Source organism: Plectropomus leopardus, chromosome 10 (genome assembly GCF_008729295.1).
Source record: "Plectropomus leopardus isolate mb chromosome 10, YSFRI_Pleo_2.0, whole genome shotgun sequence".
Taxonomy (NCBI): Eukaryota; Metazoa; Chordata; class Actinopteri; order Perciformes; family Serranidae; genus Plectropomus; species Plectropomus leopardus.
The window spans coordinates 13,827,832-13,854,051 of NC_056472.1; the positions used below are offsets into that span (position 1 = coordinate 13,827,832).

A 26,220-nucleotide genomic window follows, 5' to 3' on the forward strand; every position below is an offset into this window, starting at 1 on the left:
GCTATTTGTAATCAGTGGTCAAGCAATTGTCAGACAATACGCGCTGAGCGGTCACATAATAATTACCTCAAGGATAAACTGAAAAAAGCCCTGGTTCCAACCACAAAATGCTCCAATTCAAAACTGGCAACACCTTTTAAAACCTTAAAGGGACTGTGATGGCCATCCAATGTGGGAATATACTGTCTGTTCTGGTTTATATAAATGGTCGTTATTTATGTGTAGTGTACATACAGCACTGTGTGCTATGGCCCACGGTGGAGCATGCAAAGGAGCAAGCTGTTCTGCTCCATTATAGAAATGCTGAGCCAATGGTGATGAGGTGGTAGTGGGACCAAAAAAGGTCTGCAGATGTCATGCAGACTTGTTGATTTAAGGGAGACTCACAAAAAGAGGGTGAACAACCAACACTGGAACTTATCTGTCAAGATTTATTTGAAGGGGTCAAATTATAGAAATAGAAAGAGAGTGGAACGGATACTGAACTGCTTGCAGGGGTCTACAGGGGTGTGTCACGCTCATTCGTTGGAAAACTACGTTTTGACCCACCTTACACACTAAGCCACATCATGTAGCGTGGGCCTATAATCAAATTCATAATTATCAATATCTGTGTGTCCTGGTGTGTTATCCAGCTGACAAAAAAAATCTCATTAATATTTAACATTAGAGACGTAGATAACATCTAGCCACTGGTCTTACTGTTCTGGCTTCACTTGTCAACAACCTTTCTGCAAACTAACAAATCTATCCAGTAAGTATGAACAAAAGTCTTCTTTAGTTAATGTAACTCTTTAAACTTTACAAAGTTTCTCAGATTAGCTTAAATGTTAGTAGAGAAAAAAGTACCTCAAGAACAAAAATAATCTCATTAACACATAGTTAAAACTGATATGAACAACTATAGCCTATTAAAACAAATTATGAATACAACCACTCACTGTGCAAATATGTCAACACCTTTGAACACTTAGAAGCCTGAAGCAACCTTTAGAGGTCCATTGCCAAGTAGTGGCAGTTCAAGGCTAGGCATCAATGGACATGCTTGATTGGTTGTTACTGCAAAATTGCACTTCAGTGTGTTTTCACTTTGCTTTAAGTCAGTTCATATAGAAGTTAGCCAGGCACCAAGAAAGCGCACTGTGCTTTGATGCTAATTTTCGTAACGGCCAAACAGTAGGCTATAACAACTGAGTCAGTCACGTGATGCCTTTGGACCTAAAAAGATTTTTTCCCACAGACTTACATTGGAAAAAGAGACATCTGCAAATCAGAGGATACATTTTTTTTGAGCATCATAAACCGCTGGGACGTGACTCATTTCAGTATCAGGATATAATCCATTTGGTTCAATAACATTTGGAAAGTCTAAAAAGAATCTTTTTATCCGCATTCAAATTAGCAGAAGCTAACCGTAAGTAGATGGCTTGGACAGCGTTTGTCTCTAGTGCTCCTGCTCTATGGGCCCAATGATGCCAAAGCAGCGGGAATCATTTGGGGAATTGTTTTCGTCAACGCTTTTAGCTATATGCACCAAAGAGCAACTTTCATTGGAATGAACCAGGTCCTTCCTCCAAAGCTGTATCCAGATCTCTTGATACATTTATAGCAACAATGGTCACAGTTCCTAGGAAGGCAATGGTACGATTAAAAATAAGTACCCTTCTGACCACCCTGCTATGTTAATTTGAATGGGGATGTCCTTTCTCATTCTATTTCTATGGTTGAAAGAAACCCTCTTAGCTTTTACCAAAGGGCTCAAATATATAGAGACAGAATATTACTAACTAAACATTTTCTGTTGGCCAAAACACCAGTATCTACCCTCAATAGACAAATCCATAGCTGCTCATAGACAGTACAAACAAGTAGTTTAAGCTGTTTTGATAGTCATGTAAAGCCATTACAAAAGCCACCTTTGATTTGCAAAGAGACGAGTTTTAAAAGCGCCCATTCACAGTGAACAATCTGGATGCTGTTCTCCCTGTTTCTGCCTCACCGTTCTCATATCATACCAACAGACTGGGGCCATTACAGCGACTCTTTCCCGTTTTGTCCTTGTGTCTCTCTTATCTCTCTCTCTTTTGTTCCCCTTCAGCACTCGTTTCTACAAAGGTTGCTACATCTGAGAGCATTACAGTGACAAAATGAGAGTGTTGAAGTAACGTGGTGACAGCACTGCAGATACACTTGGAACTTTTATCATCCCATCTGCGTCTGCTTTCCCCCTTGTCGGTGGATTTTAAAACAGAATCCTCTCTTCTCTTCTCTTCTCTTCTCTTCTCTTCTCTTCTCTTCTCTTCTCTTCTCTTCTCTTCTCTTCTCTTCTCTTCTCTTCTCTTCTCTTCTCTTCTTCTTCTTCTCTCCATTGCTATGCTATGAAGACGTTTATAAAAAGGCACCTGCTGTTCTCGAGGTCCTGGCCACATGTAAGCCAGGGGCGATGCCTCAGTGTCAGCCACCGCCATGTTCAGAATGCTTAAAAATTCAGACAGACGGATGCAGATACGGGGAGAAAACAGAAATCAAGTGTTTCTTTTGAGGGCATAGGATGAAAGCCTTGCCTTCCACTAGAGACAAAACCACCTCTGCTGGGCTTCCAGCGCCGTAGGTAAACTGACCAGGCAGAGGGAAAGATGAGGAGAGGGAGGAATGATGGGTGCAGAAAAAAAAGGAAATAAGCAAGGGAAGAGTAGAGGATGGCTTTTTAACCATACAGCACTTGCCAGATCAAAAAGACACCAACTTCAGATGTTTCTGACATGGTTAGAAAACAAAAGCCCACAGGGCTCAAGCTGTCAGGTGCCCTTTTGAGTCCCATGGGAGACAGGAGAACATGCTATGATGATGATTATGACTGAGAGAAAGAGAAAGAAAAAGAGAGGAGAGAGAGGAAAGCTTGGTGAAATCAGTGAAATAAGACGAATTCGCCCCAAACGAAATTAAAATATTGGTTGAACAAACAAACACCTGTCAGGGCACTCTGATGATGGTTAACCATGGGGACAGGTGTAGTTAAAACTTAACAGTTGCCTCTAGTTTCTGGCATCCTTTTCTTCTTTATCAAGGGCAGCATTGAAAGCAAAGCAGGGCAGCCACTAAAAAAGGCTAGAGTGTAGGCCTGCAGATGGAAAAATGATCCTTGTCACTGCGCAGTTTGGGACTTTTTTTCACCTTTGCTGTCATGTTAGGACTTAGAGGTAATTAGCTTAAAGACTATATCATTAAAATAAATAAAAAATTAAACATAACTAATAGTTTTGTTTTTGTTATTCTTTTAAATGTCTGAGTGTCTCTATGTATCATTATATGCCCCCTCTCTAAATTTAAAGGTTTTTTTGCAGGTTTCATGTCAATCATGAGGTAGATAATTGATCTGTCATTTCATTCACAGCTGATGAGATCAGATCAGTGGAATAGAGGAGTAGCTGTTTGTGAGTGAATGCAAACTTTTGGACCCAGTAGAGTGAATGTTAGAGTTTCAATATCAATGTGCCCTGTGCACATTGTCTCTGCCCCAAGTATGCTGTGCACTAAACAGTATATATATTCCAATAGCCCTCTCAATGAATGGTCCAGTTCCAACAACAGAAATATCTTATTTTGGCAGTAAATGATGAATTTGCAGGGAAACCCTAAATCTCTACAGGCACCTTGGCCAACGTTGATACCCCTTTTCCACCAATATGGAACTGATTACATTCCGGTTTCGGCACATAATTTTGGTCCATTTAGAGAATTTGTACCAAAATTAAATTGGTTCAGAGCCCAAAAAGTTGTTTCTCAGCTGGAAACAAAAAATAGTCGGTTTTCCTTCACATCAAGTGACAAAATCAGTGGGCATATCATATTCTACAACTTGTAAAGAGAAGAAGCTGTTTACACACCCTTAATTACAATGGTTCCTTGCAAAACTAGTGGGAAACACCGGCTGGTTTGCAAGATAGCACTAAGATTCCAAGAATCCTGAACTGAACCGGTTCAAGGACCAAAGCCAATATGGTGGAAAAGAGGTATGATTGGCCAAGATGTCTTCTTGTGATCACATCTTTTATTGTGAAAGTGGACAACATTCGCTACCACCAGCTGGTATATTTATTACAGATCATTTACAACAATTTTGCTGTAAGTTATGCCAACTTGTATGCTGGTTTTATAGAGCACCTTTTTTGTTTTCAATAGGCCTTTTTGACAGTGGACATTTTGATTGCCAGAGTGGGAAAAGCAAAATGTTACTCGTAGTATTGCCAGTGGCTTGACGAATAGACTTAATAAGGCAGACCTAGGCAGATTTTTTTATTTATAGAGCACATTTCATAAGACAAGAATACTAATTGTGATGCTGTCTTGTTTGCCTTAGGCAAGAACCCCAAGTGGAATAATAGTTTGTTCGTGCACTAGTCAACTCTGAGATTTTGGGCTCTTTTGCTTCCATAACGTGTTTAATTTAGATTAGAGGAAATATAGTGCCTAAAATGCCCATCTAGGTGTTCATATTTATTCCAAATTTCTGTTTGGGAAATCTGTTTAAAACTGCATATTTAATTATATAAAACCTCATTTGCATATTTAAACCTATAATTAAAAAACAAACAAACAAAAAAAAAAAAAAAATCAAAACTGGTAATACAAATAAAAGTTGTAACATAAATGCGGGAATGAATGTTTTATTGTGATATCTATTGGTCAAAACTTTTACCCCAAAGTCTTACTTTTTTTAATTTAAAAATGTATGAGATTTTACATAAATACAATAAATAAATAAATACATATTTTTAAAGGCTGTTTTCTCAAAATGACTTTACTTCTCACACGGTGAGCCAGAAATCTTCAGTTCAGTAACACTCACTGTTGTTTTCTAGTTTTGTTCCTATATATACACTGAAGGTTTTTACAGAGGATTTTGTTCATACATAATTCATAGTCTGATTTATAGAACATTTTATTCCTAAAAACATGGCAAAAATGTATTTTTATGGCTGCTGACTGTATTTTCTGATTTTTTTCAGTGGTAAAAAGAGATCCAATTTCCGTCTGTAAAAATGTTTGACTCTAAATGTCAATAAAATGAAACAAGGATTTTCAACCTGACTTCATCCAATGTTCATATTTTTTCTGTACATTTCTGCAAATAAGTCCATATTTAAATAATTTATGACTCATTTGCATATTTGCACATAACATTTCAGGAAACTTAAAATATAAAAACTGTCTTTCTTTAGGTAATCAACTGGGGCAGTTTCAAGGTGGTAACTATTTGCTACACTTTTTTACCCTTTTCAACTGGAGTGTCTCGTCTGACAGCTCTCTTCCCGTGACACTCAGAAAAGGTCAACTTAAGAGTAACTTCTATTAAAAGAAAGATGTTTTTCAGTCGTTCTGGTTGAATAGACCTCTGCTCAGACTGAAGTTAGATGAATGATTAAGGTATAATTTGTGCTTTCCCCAAAAATGAGGCAAATCTAACAGTAGACTCAGGGAAATTTCTCTTAAGATCAGCTCTGATAGCAGGTCTACCAGGCATTTATAGCCTTCAAGGCTTACATTACTGAGAAAGCTATGATTTTGAAACAGTCCTCTCTGGGTTTCATTTATTCTAATTGCATGGATGGGGCTAATAATAGTGCACTTTCTATCCCATTAAGTGACCTTTTGAAGAAATGTGAGAGGAAAACAAAATACCTTACTCACTCATCTATGATTCTAAGGCCTGCACTTAAAAAACGTCATAATTAAACACTGACATTTTATTGCTGATGAGCCATCAATCAGCAGTACATTTAAGGACGCTAACATAAGCTCTGGGACACCCTTTTGTCAAATATTCGCCCTGATGAAGTTCTTAGAGCTGAAAGTATATCTTTAACATTTAATACTGGCTTTAGACAAATTGAGCGGTTTTCTTTTTTTCTACTGGCAACACAATTTAAACACGTCACTGTCTCTGCACCACGGTTAACTAAAACCAAATGGTCTCAATAGGATCACTTATGTGCTGTTTTTACCAATGATAATGCTTTGACAACATTCAACATTCTTCTGCAGCATATTTTCAGTCAAAACTCAAAACAGCTAATCAATAATACTGCTCACAACCATCAATTGAGTTCTAACTGTCAAATTATAGCTCAAGAAAATGAGCGACTTAATGCACAGTGAAGAGATTTTTAAAAAGTATTAAAAGTATTTTAAAAGTAATTTTCATCCAAAGCAAAAAAAAAAAAAAAAAAAAGGCAGACTTGAGGAGAGCACACAGCACTGTCAAGACAGAACATCATTTGCAATCAGATCCACAGCAAACTGCAAACACTCAACTCAAGTTTATAAATGTACAGCCAAACTTTTCTTGGTCTTAATGTGTGAGCAGAAATTCAATTTGTTTGACAAAAATATGACTAACTTTTAACCTCAACTGATAAAACTTTGAAGAGTGATGAAATATCTCTGCACCCTACAACATAGATCCTGTAGATAATTTAACTCGACTTTGTGCTACCTGGTTGAATGAGGTTATGAAAAAGACCAAGTGAACAGTTTGTAATCTCAAAGGAATACGTCTTCCCACGAATCACCTTCTGTATATCAATTAATCACCCCATGTTACGATGAATTGAAGAAAACGCTTTTCTCGCATGCTTGCAAGGTGAAGGAGGAATTCAAAAACTGAATTAGTGCAAATTATTGAATCATTTTTGATGAAATAAAGTCATAGGGGTCAACATTTAGCAAACACAAAACTATATCAAAACATCTGTTTACACACTCTCACACACATTGTGTAGTACAAACCAAGTAATATTTATCCAGTCACAAGCTCAGTACATCCACTGGAAACTAAAGTGAAAGTGAAACTTATCAATGCTCCCTTCAAAGCCAGACTCCATTGACAAAAACAATAATTTTACCTTGATTACCACAGGAGCTGCTGGTCTAGCACTGTGTAGATCAGGTTGTTTGTGTTGTTACTGCGTGACTTTAGCGTTTTAAAGGGTTAGTTTAGATTCAACAAAGTCACACAATTACTCAAACAAACTGATCGAGGTAGCAGTAAAGCAACAGCTCCTGTGTTCAGCGAGGTAAATTTACTGTTTTTGTCAATGGAGTCTGGCTTAAAACTGAGCATGGATACATTTTACTTTAAAAAAAAAAATGGTCTTCTTTCCTGATTTGATGTAACATGAGGTAAATAATCGATATAGAAATGATCATTTGAGGGATAAAGTATCTCTTTAAATATGTTTAGACATCAAACATGAATATATCCTTGGTTGTGCTAGCCAACTCTATAGCACTGAGTTCATACTTCAGCTTGTTAAAAATGCCAACATGAAAACTTGGCTTTAGGTTTCTTTGATAACCTGGCGACATTCCTACATCACTGCGCCTACAGACAGTGAATAAATGAGCACATGCAGAATCCTTCTCCTCTGTCTTTGGTGCCCTGTAAGGGTGTGAGACTTGCCCTTTTCCAGTCCCTGCTAGGCTCAGTCAAGTGTAGACACACACATACAAACCCCCCCACACACACACACTCTGATGCACACATGCAGAGCCATGTCAAGGAGAGCAGTGTGTGACTCTTGAGTCTCACCCAAGTCTTCAAAGTCACTGAAAAGAGGGAGAGAGAGAGGGAGAGAGAGAGAGAGAGAGAGAGAGAGGAGAGAGGGAGAGAGGGGAGAGAGAGAGAGAGAGAGAGAGAGAGGGGAGAGAGAGAGAGAGAGAGAGGGGGAGAGGGAGAGAGAGAGAGAGAGAGAGAGAGAGAGAGACAGAAGAGTGCGTGCGTGTGTGTGTGTGTGTGTGTGTGTGTGTGTGTGTGTGTGTGTGTGTGTGTGTACCCAACACTAAGGAACTGCCCAGGGGAAAGGAGCACATGCACAGTGAAAAGGGGCCAACTCAATAATGCAAATACTGGCTCATTAATGAACATTATACATAAATGAATAATGTCTTAACACTTGTGGCAGTGATATAATAAAAGCTCCTCCATTTTTAGAGACTCATCGCATGTCTCATCGCTTCAGATGTTTGGCTAATTTAATTTATTCTTCTCTGAATGGTTCTGTTGGTTAATTAGTATAATTATGGGATTATTGTTTTTAGTTGTCTTTAGAAATTAGTGGGATAATAGCTTCCACTCGTATGATTAACAGAGAATAATAGAAATGACAAGCGGGTTTCTGCTATTATATGTTCAGTGTCAATGCTGCTTTCTGTGGTGTTATGAAAAAAGCTGATTTTCTCAGCCAGAAAACAGTATATCAAAGTACCTTGGCAGATATGGTAGATCCCTCAAAATAATCAACTCGGTTGTGAGCATAGTGCTGTCTAAAGTTGAATTTATGTCAGGTCAGCAATCCCAAATTCTGTCAAATTATAAAATATCAAACATATTTCTCCATAATATTCCAATCTGTACCGTATTTATAAACAGAAACATGTTTGTCGAAACAGTGAGAAAGAAACAAGAAAGAAAACTCTCTCGATGGTGCCTGAAGCTGCACAACTGATGTAGAAAGCAAGACTAGAACACAGAATACATCACTGTTTAAAACAGCGAGCAATGTCTGTTAAGTGCTCCCATTTTGGTTTCTGTCTTACATTGCATTGGTGATTATTTCAGATTCCTAAAGACAAAAATAGGATAGTGGCAAATGATGTTTGCAAGCCGCAGCACACATTTAAGACATAACACAGTGGCTCAATTCTTGGAAACATGTTCTTTTTTTTGGAGCTAAACAACAGGTGCCTTTTTAAAAAAAAAAAAAACTGTGATTGATAATGGTACTGTGTGTGTTTTCTACATATGTTTTACACTTACAGCTTTTGGAAAATGTGTCATGATAAAAGATTGTATGATTAAATAAACGCTTCACTCTAGGTTCAAATAAACCATGAGAACTGTCATTTGATGTTTTTGGTAACTCCAGATCATTGCACGCTGCATATATCCCAGATCTGGAAAAAGTCTCTCTCTGTCCAACAGTGCGGAATAAAACTGGGGTCATTGCAATTAAACGGTATGTGACTTCAACCCCTGAGCCACACTGAAGCAAGGCAAACCATTTTGATGGGCCTTCACTTTTTTTTTTGTTACAGGAAATATTTTATGTTTGTGGTGTTTTTGGTATGAACTTACAGCACTTCTGTGGGCTTTGGTTGTTGCGGACCAGGACCTTCTGGTTTGCAGCACGGAACAGTCTCGTCCAGTTGACGGTGTTGTAATAGCAAAGCTGGCTGTTCTCTGCAATGTGGACGTTTCCAGCGCTTATCTCTTTCAGGGACTGAAGCTGCAGGGATGAGATGCCCTGCTGCTTCAACACCAGCAGAGAGATCCCGCTGAGAGGGAAGAATGGGTGGAGGTGAGAGGAAGACAGTGCCAGACAGGAAGGAGCGGAAGATAAGAGGAGCGGGAAGAGAAGGAATGAGGTGTAACAGGAAAGGGGAAAACAAAAAGGGAAACAAGAGAAGAAGTGAGGATGGATTTATTTCACATGTTGTGGTGCCTAACTAAGTGACTAAGGTTATTTATTTATGTATTTCCTGTCAAGTTATCATGTGAACTATATACTATGAAGGTTGTGTGTGAGTGGAATACAGTATCCTCAAAGTCATCTAAAACTAAAACCATGTAAATGTAGGCAGAGATTGTGTTCATGATTAAATGACAAAAATGTCAATACTAAAAAACTAGTGTCAGACCCTTACAAATGCATTCAACACCTAACTTGAGAAGTCTTGAGAAGTAATAAAATTTTTCACTGAATTTTAAACAAAAGTAGGGTCACAGGAATGTACTGCAATTCATTAGGGACTGGATTAGTGCAACAGACATATGGCACATGAAGCTTGTTTGTTTTTGTTGTTCAATTCTTTGCATTTCAAAAGAACAACTTGCATTTGACAGCCGCCTGGTCAGACGGTACAATTATTCTGGAATATACTTTTTTAAATTGTAAAATAATAAAATAAATAGAAAACATATGCATAATAATAATAAAAAACACACACAAACAGAGATCATGCCATTGTTTTCTCTCTTCCTTTAGCCTATACAGAAATGTAGACCTGAATGAATTCATTTGTAATACATCAATGCACATGTCACATTACACATATCAAGTCAGATCAAAATCAACTTGTACTTTTTCCAACATTACTTTTATCTCAGTATGCTATACTACTGGTCTAAATAAGTAAGTAAATAGTACGTTTGTGCTATTGTGTGACTTTGGTGAATCTGAACTTAACCTCTTAGATGCCACACAATAACGCAAATAAACAATTATTCAAGGCAGAGGTTTACCAGCAGCTCATGTGTTTAGCAATGTTAAATCACTGTTTCTGTCAATGAAGTCTGGCTTTAAGCGATATAATGTCTTCATTTTCCAGTTGGAAATCATTGTCTGACATTAAGAAAAAAATACTAAAAAAAATACAAAAATACTCTACATATAGCGTACACTTAAAATAATATTGAGTTTTTTAGGTGGGCCATATTTTAGGTGGGCAAAATATGTTTTGTTGCTGGACCCTCCACAGCCATAAGATTGCTTAGCTTCCATGTTGGACTCCTGCCTGCTTCTCCAAACTAGGGGCGAAACTGACATCTGCTGTATGAAATATACTGTCCATGGTTAGTACCCCAAACAAAAGCTGTCAAGGAAAAATGATTTAATATGAAAGTATTTGAATGTCATCATGTATAACAATAGTAACTGTCCGAATGTATGATTCATCCATGGTCTTGTTTAGGTACTTTCTGCATCAGAGTCCTTCACTGTCTGCATGCAGCAAAGCGAGGAGGCTCCAGGGTGTCTGAGGGTTAAGAAACTGCAAGCTCAAGACCTTGTAGATGTCTAGACTCAAATATTAGACACAGCTGCATGATGTGTGAAACACACTTTAGAAGGCTAAATTGTTGTTCTGTTTCTTTGATTTTTTGATTATGCTCATGTACATGCTGTGCCAAGAGCTTCTCAAATCCAGTTTGTGTTGTTATTAAACTTATATGTTCATCATCAAAATTATATGTTTTCAACTGTAGCTCATTGAGTTTATTTTTAATGTTCATCAAAATGAACACTGACCAAAGTTTTTTTTCTATAACATCCCTGTTTAAAAAGAAATCTTAACTATTCCTTCAACCCCTTGACACCTGAGCAAAGTGGTTTGATTTCATAAAAAAAAAAAAAACACTGGGAGAAGGCAATGGGCAACCTTATTACACATGGTTCCAAAAAAGAAAAGAAAAGAAAAGAAAAATAAATTATTGTTGTAAATTGCAAATAATTTAAAGCTAATTTTCAGGCCACTGTCTTCGTCACCTTTTATTAATTGTCTTCAGTTTTTGGGACATTTCTTGCAAAGTTGGTCCCTTTTGTTCCCCATGTTTTTCAAAGAAATCAAACCTATTTGCTCAGGTTTCAAAGGGTAAAAGCTTGTGAAAGGCATCTTAACACAACACAAGAAAACTGATGTTTTAAAGGCTAAAGTAATCACACAGTGAAATCAAATACTTCCATATTAAAGTGGGCAAACAAATAGCAACATTCCAATGTAGTCTTAATTTAAAAAAAAAATACTACAATTAAACATCATCACTGCAGTGAGATAAAGACAACAATTTATCCCCTGCATGGTCTTGTATGTGTGCAATTACAAAACCACAGTATCACCATTTCACAATGTGTGAAGTGTGTAGATTACTAAATTCGTCAAACTTTAATCAATACACAGCATCTTAATTCTTATTAATTTTTTCTTCTTTGTTGCCACATTTTGCTGTGCAGTTGCAACAACATATTTTCAACAGAATTTTTTTTTATCATTCCACCTTCAAGCCTCTTTCTTTCTTTTACTCTTCAATGCCCCCACCCTTCCTCATGCACCCCACTTGAACAGTTTAAAAGTGACAGGAGGCCAGTGGGGTGTCAGAGCCATCAGATAGACAGAGTATATAGATCAAGCATGGGATAATGGTGGGTGGCTGACTGTAATTTGTAGTGCAGCCTGCTGTTTCCATCTGCAGGTGGATGACACACAAGTACATGCACACACATCCTCATGCACACACTCATACACAAAGACACACTACATCCCACAGTTCACACTACGCCATCAAGCCACACAGACATTCACAATGTTTCTATCCAAATGTCACAGCAAATTTCAGAGCCAGTTTGGGAAAATCACTAAAACTTAAATGATAAATAATTATGTTCTATCAGCTGAGTTAAAACAACTCAGTTGGCTTCTTAAATGTCAAAACAAAACCATCGCAAAAAGAGGTTTTGGACCATATTTCTTACTGACTTACTTACCCTCTGACTGCAGGAACACAGTCAAACCACATTTACTTTGAATTTGCATTCAAATGATTTAAATAAACCAAGCTCCTTACTGTACATACTCCTGCTAGACATGGTTATTTTAGATGTTTGTGAGAACACAACTCTCTTCAATCCTATATTTTGTTTAGTGACATTATGTCACAGCCTCTTCACTATAGCAGCATGGTGTAAAAATAAATAAAACAGAGATTGTCATTACAGAAAAATAGCTTGACTATCCTAGCTTAAGTTCCAAAGACAAAAAAAAACTTCCTATTACAGAAGCAATTTCTAAAATCACGGTTGTGTCTACCCTATCTTAGACTTCTTATCTTGCCTTAACTCATGAAATCCTAATTACAACGTAGAAAGGATAATGTATCAGAAGGCTACTCATGATAGACGATGATATCCACCGCTCTTACCTGTCACTGGATAGCCAGCTTGCAATCATGGACAAAAACGTTGGGTGTAAACTTAGCGACAAAATATCAAATGCACTAATTGATCAAGCCCCAAATTAATCTTCTTGGCAATGCAAAGATTCATCATAGGGCTTGAGTTACTTTTCAGTCACCAAATTTTGGGGTTTAGGTTGTTTTCCATCTTCATTGTCATTGCTATATTGACGTAACAACAATGCTGATGCAATTTTTTGACAGTTATTTTAAAGGGGGAATCCAGACAGCATAAGAAAATGCACGTCTGTATGTTACAAACCATTTTGCATCACATCGCATTGTATGGTATCGTATGGTAAGATGTAATACATCATATCAGTTTTTCTAAAAGGAACATAGTTCAGATTACGTGTACATGAGTTGACTTTGTCAGCAGGAGGTGGAGGGGATGGTGGATGGCGTGACATCCAAGCACGACAGCTCCCCAGCTGTAGACCGTAAGTTTGTGACCATTAAACAACCAAAGGGGATTCCTCGTGCAAGACGTGCAAGACATGCAAGACGTGCTGCATTTCAAGCCATAACTGTGGCACCAAAGCTGGGTATTTTCAGCTAAGACATAATCTTTTCTTAACCATATCCATGGGATTTTTGTGCTAACACATAATACATGTTAACCACAGCACTGTAGAAACATAAAAGGAATTATAAAGTGTTAACATATCCGCTGTAATGTAAAGATCTAACATTTGCAGAAACGTCCAGCGGTGACATTTATTTTGGCAGTTGGGTTGCAAGGACATACACAATAAGTTTTGGTGTAAAATATAAACAGTGTTTTAAAGGCACATTTAATAATGTATCATTTGAATCACACTATCACAGATTTAGTGAAATTTTGATACATTTGAATACAAATCCAATCAAAACTGAATTTACTTTTTTTTTCACATTGCAGTTCTGTTATGGGTACACAACTATCATAGAAATTACACTTAGTGTCAAACAAATCTGATCACAGTAATTCTATTGTGTTCTTATGTGTGTACCTGTACAGTGCTCTTCCACCAATAGTTGCCAGGTTGGAGAAAACACTCAGGTCTGTCATGTTGTCAGGCCAAGACTGGATGTTCAGAAAGCCTAAATGGTAACACACACACACAGGCACATGGGTTATACTGTAATGAGTCACCAGTTCTGACAGACTAATATCAGCTGTCTATCAAATCCTCCATTTCACACAGTGACAAGAATAAAATTAGAAAGGAGAGTTGGCATCTCTCTGGAATTAGCAGCATTCCAGGACCACAGTAACCATACCACCTGAGTCTCATCTGAGAGCAACTCAAAGCCAGAGAAAGGCACAGCAACTCCACAAAGGAACTGGTTGCCAGCAAAGACGAGTGCATAGTTTGATATATCAATATTTTTTTGCATTTCCTTTATCTGCCTCACTGCTGTTGAATCATTTAGGAGATTAAATGAATAGCTGAGAGGATGGCCGTGGCTCATTTAGGATTTTCAATAATGGATTCAGATATATGAAATATTTAGCAGGGAAATGGCAGGGGGGTACAATCCCCAAGCCAACACCAGAGGATAAACAAAATAGTTGGATGACGCTTTGAGACCAGGGAAGAATGCACAAAGGGAGCGGCTAAGAAAGCGAAGGTGGAGGTAAGGGAAGTCCAGGTATCTATAACAACACAGAAAACACACAAGCGGCTGTTGTATTGCCTTTCTGACAAAGGAGGAGGCGGTGGATGGTGAGAAAAACCTTGTGGCTGCGATGGGCAGTGTGATGCATTCTCCAATCAATGAACAGTTTCAACTACATTATATTAAACTGTGTATTTTCTTCCTGCGGGATGCATAACTTTGTTTATTCAGAAAGGGAGGGATGGTGGAGGGAGGGGAGCGGAGTTGCGGAGAAGAAGGCAGCTCATGGCTTGTTGACAAGAGAGCAATAACCTTCAACAGCACCTTTATCAGTTTGTGGACATCATTTTGTTTGTTATTCCAATCCCAGCTGAACAGCGGCAGGGTCTGAGCAAATGCTTATTAAAGAGTGTTTGATGAAGAAATAAGAAAAGGCAAAAAAACAACAACAGGTAATTGGGAGGAATTACACACCGGGGCTCATGCAAATGGACATGAGCTGAAAGTGATACGCATCCTTACATTATTATTCTCATGCAAGAGCAGTTATAATTTAACAGGGGGAAAAGAAAACAAAATTAATTCAAGAAACAAAAAAAAGAAACAATGCTTCTTTATTATTTTATTTACTCCCTCTGACAGAGAGGATATCATATGAATATAAAAATGGCTGTCATTTTAATCAAAAAGTAATAGAATTCATTCCGTCATAAAGTATGTGTGATGTTTATACAGAGTCCTAAAGCTGACTGCAGGAAAATGATTGTTTGTAAAAGCAAACAGAGGTTTTTGTATTTCTCCATGTTGTTAATTGCATCCCAGTTACTGACCTCATGGTGTGTAGTTCAGGATGCCGAGAGCCTCTCAGCCCTGAGGCAGCAGCACTATAGAATCATTAGCGTTGTACTTGTCGGCACTAATCGTCTTAATGACAAAACCTGCAGTGCTGATGCACCTCACAGCTCCATCATAGTGCTCTTTCGGGAATGTGGGTTTCCTAATAAAGGTAACAAGCTACCGCCTGCTGCATACTTGCCTGTGCTAATTTAATACTGTAGCACACATATGCTGTGCATGTGCAAGGTAGATACAGAGTCTCTGTGGACACCGTGTGCATTTGGAGAACTTAGAAGTGTAAATATTTACATTTAAGAGTTATGTTTTCATAAAGCTTTTTATTCTCTGCTCAGTAAAAGTTATTCAAAAAGCAGGATATGGGCAACGATTAAAAGTTGGAGTTCCTTGACAACCAAGTACTAAATATGTATGACTGATGTTCATAAATGTATGGGTCAACACTACAGTATGAGCCTTACAAGATGCCTTAAGGTGTGAAAGTGAATGTAGTGCCTTTCTGCTGTATCTGCAGAGAAAAGGCGAAATGACACGTTAAAAAAAGAATTTTATGTAGTGCTTTAATGTGAGACAGCCCATGTTAACAAAAACAGAAATGTGTGTTTGTTTGTTTTTCTGTTTGCTTTTTTTGTTTTTAATTTTCAAATTTATTCTTAATTTTTTAATTTCAACCTATCAAAACTTAATCACACTAAAATCATGAATGCGTTTAAGGTTAGGAAAAGTGTATACGTTTTGCGAGACGCCCGCCCCCCAAAAAAACAGACTTCAGTCTTTTCCATGCCCCATTCCTGTTTCTACTTGGTGATAGCAGCCGCTGGTCAGTATAAATCCTACTGTATGGCTTTGGATGGGTTGAGAGGCTAAGATGGATTTTGCTGAGATGATGAAGCGGCCCGGATCCTTTTTTGTGCTCAGTTGTGTAATTATTGCTTTGGAGTTAAAGAGAAAGTCTGATGATAATTTTTGCTTTTTTAAATTGTAAATAAATATCCTATGAAAAGAACAAAACCAACATTGAATTGATTTTACTAATAAGTGCTGTCTGTGTAGCCTAATATGTGCCTTTTTTATCTCTGTAACAGACCTCCACTGTTAACCAAAAAACTACTAAATACATATCAATAAGCCACACTGTCACTCTGTGTGATATGTTCTGTCATTACAATGAACACGGGCAGTGTGGTTCAGTTTAATTCAATTCTACACACCCTGTCCTGAATGCTCATTGGTGCACCAAATGCTCCTGATCTCAAAATAGACCCCATGTGCTTTTTTTTTTTACCTTTTTGAGTAACTTTTGATAAAACCTACAGTGTCCAGCTGTTTTAGGAAATTACTAAGCCTCTTTTAGAAACCAAACAGTGTTTTTGCGATTTTTTTAAAAGGATATACTCTACATCTTGTGTTGGAATATATGAACTTGGCCTCAGTAAAGCAGACTGGGTTGGAAAGTCAGAAAATATGCAAAGATTAACCACTGCATTGTTGGTTTTAGCTTTTTTATGGGATTTGTTGAAAACAAGAAACAGAATATCAGCCTACCTAGGGCATGAAAAGAAGAAACGCATATGAAACCTTGATGTTCTTTCCACAAAAGACGACAACTGGTAGAAAGGATAATGCTCAAGCATTTCAGAGTGCCACATGTACTGAGGATCTAACACTAGTACATGGTGATCTAAAGGGGATTTACTTTGGTACTGTTAATTGCTATGATGAGGAAAAAACACAGTTAGCCTCATCTTAATCTTTTAGTGTTTCTGCCTTCTGATCACCTCTGTCAGTGGTCTTGTGCAGAAAAAGCAAAGTGAAACTATACCCTAGCAGCAGGCCATGTTCTTCCAAGAGCCATGTTGTTGGCACACCAATGCACAGGGCAAATTACAGTGTGGAGCTACTTAGAGAAGAAGGCCATGAGCTCAAAAGCAAAGGTTAAGAGTGCTTAAATTGTGGTGATTGCATTTTGAGCCACAACACGGAAAAACCCACTTATGTTAAATTGCGTGAGTTGATTGCCCGCTCTTTGTGTGGAACCTGAAGTGGCGATATGTCTTTGAAGACGCAGTGAAAGAGAAGTGCTAAAAGAAAGACAAAACGAAAGAAAAGAAAGAAAAGACGGAACAGAATGGAAGAGGGAGAGGTGGGTGTGAGGGTGTGTGGTATATAGGGTGCAAGCTGTCCTCCTACACAGCTCATTTGAAAGCTAGAGCAATGCTAGTTGTGACCTCGGGGTCGCAGAGGCAGGTTGGCTGCCTCTGTCAGAAGTCACGTTCTCTTGACAGCTCAGAGAAATGACATGCTGAGCGGACACACATCTCTGACTACATGGTGTTTGGCCAATGGTTTGTCCCCATCACCTGTTCTCAAACTGCCATAACTAAACAAAAGAGAAAAAAAAATCCAGTGGAAGTCAAGTTCTTGATTTTTTATTTATTTATTTTTTTTTTAAAGTATATATTTATGATTGCACTTAGTGTTTTAAGTTTCCTGGCTATTCGGATTATAGGACCAGATTTGTGGGCCTACTTGAAAGACAAGATTAAAAAAAAGTGTTTGTTGCATTTTACACATTTTGAGCTCCCAATTTCCTGAAGAAACTTGATCTCCTCTGTCTTACTCCTTTAGCACAGGCAGCCATTCTTATATGGAGTCTCTTAGACCATGTACAATCAGCGTTTTATTCACAGTTTCATACCTGTACAAGATGATATTGATTTGTTAGTTTGTTTTGTCATTTTGTTGTTTGATTGTTGTCTGAGTAGATTTTTCTTTCTGCTCTTGTCTCCTCTGTTTGTTTCTGTTTTTCCTCTTTAAGTAAAACGATCAATCCGTTGGATCGCAATTTGTTAGACAGGCAAACAAACCAAACCAAGTGGATGTGATTTGGGAGATGACCTTTGCAGAGGCCTACACATAAGCTTTAATTGACTATGGCCAGTTGCTATTTTCAACCAAAGTCAGGAACGAAGCACATCAATAAAATCTGATCATTTTTGAAACTGAAGTTTTACAGCAGTTGACTCACTTCCAGATCTGAAGTACTCTGTTTGCTCTTAAGCAACAACAAACCAAGTGCTGTTTGTAGCAAAGTGGTTTGCATTGAGTGAAGTTTAGATCATGCAAAATGACTCCACAACAGCATTAGCAGTTTAGCAGAGCAGGCAGGAAAACACAATATAAGCTTTGATCAGCCACTAACAAAACATTTATCCTGGCACGTCATTTTTTTGCAAAATATTACCCCATATATTACATTTAAAAGAATAATTATGGCCAAATCTATATTTGTTTGCCATATGTTGGAAATGTAACCAAAATAGTTTTTTTGTAATGTGTATTCCCCAGAAGCTTTTTCTAACCGAAATACAACAAATGTAACATTGCAACACCAGACATAAAGTAAATGTGTATTTTTATGGGGAAAGGGGAGAAACTGGTTTATAAAGCTTCTGCTTTTGTAAACCCTCTTCATAAGTCACAAATGTCACAGACAACAGTAATATTTTCTCATTTCAAGAGGGAGTGTCACATCGGAGATACAAGGTTTCTTTCAGATGGCATTGTCAAATGTCTGGGCTGGAGGGATGACAGTATACATGCGGCTCAGAAGTGGTGGTGACATAGGGGAGCTGGAGGATTAACGATGCGCACCACATGTTCTGGATCTTTTCTTCATGGTGCGTGAAGGGAGAGCTGGGACTGTGGGACTCAAGGCTAGGGACTCCCCGAGGGAGAAGCAGCAGAGAGACAGAGGAGATTGAAAGACTCATCTGATATTCATCTTATGCTGCAATGTCTGTCCTTGGTTTGGACAGTCTCGGGGGGGAGGGGGCGGATAGACTTGGGCAAATACACACACTAGCATCACATATATGCACACTATATATCCTCTTCATAAGTCACAAATGTCACAGACACTACATACATACATACATACATATATATATATATATATATATATATATATATATATATATATAAAAGGGCAAGAAAGGGGACCAAGGTAAGAGTACATTTTCATTTATTTTTCTGTTTGTTTATTAATTATGTATGCATGTGCAGAGATGCATACTGTGCAAGGGATATTACTCACCTGTGATCTCTCGAACTGTTCGGAATACATTAAGTTTTTCTGGGTCTAAAGCTTCAATGTTGTGGTAGACATCCCTGTGAATGATATTAGGAGATTAATCAGAAACAAAAACAGGACAATCATAACATCTACACTTTACATTGCATAGATACGCCATGCCTCTTAATCACAGCAATGAAAAATGAGCTGCATTCACTCAGACATGAACAGGGCCATTTAAAGTCAGATATATACAGTATGTAATCTTCATGTAGTATGTATTTTTTTCTTCTTACAAATGCTAAATTACCAGTGAATGACTACTTGCAAACACATATACTGTATATCCATCTACTCATAATATATTAATGTATGCTTTATATATATAATACAGTGAACCTTTGCACATTCCCTGGACAGCTTAATACATTTCTGCACAAACTGCCACTTCTAAAAACTGCAGAGATCCTTTGTTTAAATTCAGATATATATACATATTTTTATAGTATTTTTAAAATATTTTTACAGTAATTTTCCTCAGTTCTATGTTCTACTTACACCTGCTGTTTCCTTTAATTTTGATTTCCTCTTACTATGTTCATGTTATCCACAAATACATTAAAGCAAATTGCTTGTATGTAAATACCTTCTTGACAGTAAACTGGATTCTGAATCTGATTATACACTCTTACCAGCCAGTTTAAATCCAAATTCCTTTACACCCCTTGGAGTAATTTATGGGCATATACATCTACCAGCACCCTTCTTTCTCTAAAGGCACTTTTACAATATTCATTTCCCATTCTGCATGGCTTCTATTCATTCAGACAATTAATACTATGCCTACATTTTTTTTGTACCTGGGCTTTAAGGTGACCCTCTTATCTCAAGCAATTTACATTAAAAGTGGAATGTGTGAAATAAAAACATCCAACTATTAGTATTGGCAATATATTTGGACCCAAAGGTCTTCATGCTTTATGCGTTTGCTGAGGTGTAGATTGAGCTGAGAGAAGGGAAAAAAAGCTCAAAGCATTATAAAAAGAAAAGTATATTTTGAATCTCAAGATTGACAATACTCAATCACTGAAGTTTAAATAATTTAATTTCAGTTTTTTTTTCATGTTGATTAGCATGTTTTTTATTTTAACATTGTCAGTCCAGGACTTCCTTAATTAAAAGCTGATTACTCTCTAGACAGGATGTTAAATATCCAAACATGATCACAGTTCTACTATTTCATCCCATCTTTTATTATTCTGATAACCCAAATACTCTCATCTCTCACCCTTTGATCCCAGTGATGAGAAACACCAGGTTGCCATTGATTTTGGTGCAGTTGACAAACTTGTCAATGTTGCTGGAGTCCACTGTCTGAGCAGACTGTAGACTGGCTGTACCAATGCCATCACACGCTGCAACACACAGTGAGACAGCAAAATGCATTAGTTTGATTGAATATGTTTAAAACTATTAAAATTTGAGTAAACTATTTAAGCTACTGAGGCATGTAATTTGCAGCATTTAAAAACATCAATCGTCTCCGAATTACTGTGATTACTGAAGGTCAAATGATTCACATATCATCCTCTTGGTATGCCCATTATTAAATAAATATCTGCTTTAAAATCTTCTTAAATGGCTAAATAAATGGGAACATAAATGTTTACTAATGAGTTTTTCAATATTGTCTGTTAAACATCTGTGTTTTTTTTTGTTGTTGTTGTTCTTGTTGGGTTTCTTTACCTTTAGGGCAGATGTCTGTACAAGGAATGCACATCTTAATGCGGTTCTCCTCCACCTCCATCTTGTTGCTGGGGCACGCTCTCACACAGGAGCTATAGTCCACCACAAAGTTATCTAAAAAACAATTGACCATAAATGTCAAGTTGAGATGTCTGCTGTGTGTCACACAGCAACATACAGTACAATAAATAGCATTTGGTGTCACACAAAAAAAGTGTTCAAAGTCACTTTAATTCACTTTGTCTTTCAGTGGTGCTCCTAACTGCACACAATTTGCACTTAAGGGTTAAACCTTCATGCAACTTAAATATTAATAAAACTGACTTTTTTTAACTAGAGTCTGTTTCATTTCTAAAAGTCTCTATTAAGTTGGACAACCAATCCACAGTATAGGGAGAGGAGCACATATACAAACCATATTACTAATTTAATATAAAATTTTAAATGGCACACTATACAGTATTCCACGTGTGCACACCTGCCTCAAAACAAAAGAGATCAACTATATTTTGTGCATCCCCTCAAACAAGCCTGTAATACGAACACAAACTCACAGAATTTAAGCAGCAATAAGGGACTTTCACATTTAAATGGTAACATTATACTGCATTTCTAAGTAACACTGCCTTCAAGCACAAGACCCACTCCCCTCACTGCCACTTGGCCTTTTCACTGATGTTCAGAACAGCATGTGGCGTCCACAATTAGCTGTGGCTTTAGCTTGGTGAGTGGTTGGTGGTTAGCAGGGTAATGGTCACAGAACAAAGGAGTAAGACTACGAATATTGAAAAGCAGTAAGATGAGATAACATGGCAATGAAGACCAAATCGCTGGTATTGTTATTCTTCAAAGATCCGTAGCCCTAATGCGAGAAACAATTCCACGGTAGTAAGCAAAGGGACCAAAGACACTTAACCCATGAACCACAGAAAAGCTTTGCAACAGGTGGGAAGTATTCAGCAGCCAGGTCCTTGTATCTACACTGGAGGAACCCCCCTTCACAAATCCTTCCCTCGCCTGCATGTCACATTTCTGTGTGTTAACCTGTGTTTACCCAAAATGCCATGTTATCCAAAACAGGTGGGCCAGCCAAAAGCCCCATCACGTTGTGGTCATCATGAACTCAAAGCTGTGAGTATTCAAAATTCTCTATTCTATTTCTTTTTGTCCATTTAAACATACAGCAAATTACAGAAAAAAAAGTTGCAGTTGTATGCCTCTGTGAACCAGTCAAGTTGCAGTTTACATCTATCGCATTTACAAGGACAAACCTAAAGACATAATCCCTCTGGCCACAGTTATCGCAGCGCAGAGACACAAAAAACATAGTAATCAGGTCAAATTATGAACCTTTTTGATTGTGACCCCGACCCTTTATAGGTAGAAATGTGTTTCGATCCCTCCAACAGAGATCCACACTTTATGATGCATTTCTAACCATCTGTAGATCTATGATCTTGTCCTTTATAAAAGGGGAATTTGATGTTATGGCTACTTTTCTATTATTTGTTTTCTTAGCGGTTAAAGTGTTGAAATAAAAGCACACACTTGCATGCTGAAACTAAAGGAGGCCTTGCTCTATCGATTTATATCCATTCATTAAATTTAACAATCCCTTTCTCTTCTATCCTGTTCTCTGTCCATGGACCTCAAGACCTTAGCATTTGGGCCCGATGACTTTACTTATGAGAACTCTTATTACTTTAATGTATTCCTTAGCCCCTTACACTAACCTGCCCCATCACAACTAAATACCCAACTCCAACCCTTAAGCCTATTTCTAACCCCAACTTCAAACCAAGTCTTACCTCATACATGGACCTTTTTAGAAGTGAAGGCAAGCGACAAAATCCTCACTCACACACATACAAGTGATCTCCGGAAAACACAAATCAAACTGTATTTATACTAGCAGCATTTGCTTGCAAAATGACCTACCAGCAATAGTGAGAAGCTTATGAGAAGCTTAAGGAGGAAATGTAATTCAAGCGTCCTTCGTATCTAATAGTTGTTCTTGTTAATGGCAAAATTTGATTTGTGCAAGAAGGCAAAACAGTGTGAAGGGGTGGCTGCATTTATCTTTAAGTGTTCAAATGCAAACAGGGAATTTTTCTGCATGCCTGTGTGTGTGCAGTCCATAAAAATCAGTGTATGAAAATGCACATGAATATGTGTGTGTTTGCATTGTTATGATCTTTGCTAAGAGCTAGGTATTATGCTGGCATTATGCAAAATAGGAATATAATGGTTTCTTTTGACAGATGTGCAGTAATACACAAGAATTCTAGGCATTGTAGTTGTGTCCATCACATGCTTCATGTATCAATCATCTATTCTCTAATCCTCAGAGACAGCAGAAATAGATGATTGTGATGATGATGTGATTCACTGTATTTACTGAATGTTTTATTTAACTTTAACTAAATGTCACACGTCTGCCAATGAAAAATAAAATAATTAGGCTTAACATTAGCAAGCTATATTGAATAACTGTAAATGAAAGGATCATTTTTTAAACCAGAAAAAGAAATCTGGAAATCAGCATGAACCATTTGTTTTCATCTTTGTTAACGTTCCTTCACCAAAGTTATTTGTGTGTGTGTGTATGTGTGTGTGTGTGTGTGTGTGTGTTTGTGTGTGCGTGTGTGTCCAGGTGGAAAGACTCACGTGGACACTTCTTAACACAGAAGGCTCCATAGGTGTATTTGGCCCTGGGGTTGTGCTCCAGTTGGAAGGTGGTGGTGTTGTAAACGAAGGGCTGGGGGCACTGGGTCACACATGCCCCACTGTCATTGAAGTTGGTGCAGGCCTGCAAATGCACACATGCAGAGGACACACAGCGGTGGAACAAGTATTGAGATTCTTTACTTTGTTTGAAGGGCTATTTCAACTGAATGACAGAAAATTCCCTCACTTATCCCGGTTGTACTGCAGCATGAGAGGATTTATGGAATTTTGGGGACATGTAGGTGGAGGTGCACCTTTACAAACCTACATAGGACAAAATACAAGTACTTGTGCTTAAGCATCATGAGAAAATGTAAACACTAATTTCACTACATCAGCTTTGAATTAGGATTGTCCCTCCAGAGAGCCCAGAGGTGACATTATTAAATGGTGCGGACAGAGAATAATTTCCATGCACCCAAATTAAAATTGCCATCAAGTCAAAGTGGGATTTGCTTTTTCTGGCAGGTACATAGGCTTAAAATTTGTCTTCCACAAATCTTTGGCCACTGTGGGAAATGAGGACAAAAAGTAAATAGGCCAGACAAAAACTGTGTATTCACATGGTTGAACCAAAGTTGAACTGAAATGATTTTTGGAAACATATGCAATAAATAATCAGCACATCAATCAACACATTCTTATGGACAAAATTTCAAAACTTTTCCGCGACTTTTTCGGGACCCATCTTTTTTTTTCCTCTCTTTGCCCAACTTTTTTAAAACAGAAGAGGCAGAAGAGACAAAGCACATAAAGCAAAACATATAGCAAAATAAGACACGTAAGAGATGGTATGCATACAGGTATACATATTGATGCATATCTGAGCTACAATATGTCAGCTACATAAAATAAATATGCCATTGGGTTACACTGCATTACAGGTGATGCACAGAAGAGTACTGTAACAATTTCATGACACAAAAATCTCTAATGATTTATTACTAATTCCATGACTTCTCAAGACCTGGAAAATAAGATTGGTAAATTTCTTGACTTCTTCAGTATTTCCATGACTGTGGGAAACTTGAATAATGCAAAACCAATTTGCGGTGGCATCACCAAAATCTGTCTGTATTAACTAAATAGTTAAATGCTACTTAATATCTCTCATCACCAATAGATGGACCCCCAAGGCTACAAAGATCTATTGTGTATAACATGAAAATAGAGTCCCTAATATGAGTTTAAGGGGATACTTTCAACTGTTTCTTCTTCACTTCAGTGAAGGAAATGTGTGCAGATGAATGCTGTCAAGGTGTCGCCTGTGCTACCAGCTCCCAGAGCTTCCTCACACAAAATGACGTGCTTTGCTTTGGCTGCTAGATGGGTGCTGAATTGCAGGAGCTGGCTGCACAGAGGGGCGCCTGAACATCATTCATGTCCACACACTGCCTACACTGCAGTGACACAGAGCTGGTTTAAAATTCCCCAAGTATCCTTTTTTTAAAGAATGAAACTGTATGTGAAAATCTTTACACTGCACTGCTTGTACAAATGGCCAGTTCAAATAAATGATGTATTGCAGTAAACACTGCACTCTCTATGATATTATAGGACATCATACATCGCAGTATTGCGAATGTGGAGATTAGAAACTTTTGTGGTAAAGACAGAAGAATTACTCAAATATGTTTTCCTCTAACCTACCATTCCTTCCTAACCTACCATCTGACAACACTAGAACACCTCATTTTTTTTAGTTAGACCTATGGGAAGTTGGCCATTGAATTTTTCCAAAATTGAAAAAAAAAAAGAAATCTTTATCAAATGGAGCATTAATCAAAATTACTTCTTGATTTTTTTATTCGAGCTTCTTACAAAAAAATTAAGAGTCAGTCAGAGGAACAGAGACTAAGAAAGACAGGAAGTGGGAGAGTGTTAAAATTACTGATAGAATTTATTATACAATGCTTGTTTAGTCAACAATAAACCCAATTAACCAAGAGAAAAATACATTTATAATTTATGTTAATGCTCTGGAAATATGATCTTGTGTTTTAATTCTATCAATAAATTTGATAATAGACAATCAAGACTTCACTCTCTCCTATTTGAAGGAAAATGACTTCCTGATTTATCTATTATTGCCAAGATGAAGTGTGAAGAATCAAGAAGATCAAGAAAAAAAAAATGCCCTTCCAAAGTCAGACAGAGAGCTCCATAAGTGATGGGCTCTGAATTACAAGCACAGAAAACTTTAACATGCAGAGGGATGAAAATAAAACTGATAAAGCACAAGCTGAAGAGCCAGAATGGAGGGGAGGCTGGCGAAGTCTGTATTTAACAATGACACTCATGTCAGGAAGAAATGGGAATTAAATGTCATTTAATGATATTTGCCATACAAGTGGCATTTAAAGACAAAAAATTGAGTCTGAAAGGAAGAAATCCTTTTGCAGAAGTACCTCGAAATCACAGAAAGTTA

At 37.6% G+C, this 26,220-nt stretch overlaps 1 protein-coding gene across 1 annotated transcript in view; it reads right to left on the bottom strand.

The window, feature by feature from the left end:
* Positions 1–26,220, bottom strand: part of erbb4b (erb-b2 receptor tyrosine kinase 4b) — a 410,234-nt gene that overhangs the window by 98,871 nt on the left and 285,143 nt on the right. Inside the window, exons 9-12 of the mRNA XM_042495287.1 lie at positions 20,608–20,734; positions 19,341–19,414; positions 13,780–13,870; positions 9,137–9,336 (exon numbers count right to left, since the gene is read on the bottom strand). Of these exons, the coding sequence (XP_042351221.1) occupies positions 9,137–9,336; positions 13,780–13,870; positions 19,341–19,414; positions 20,608–20,734 (492 nt within the window). The remainder of the gene's footprint in view (positions 1–9,136; positions 9,337–13,779; positions 13,871–19,340; positions 19,415–20,607; positions 20,735–26,220) is intronic.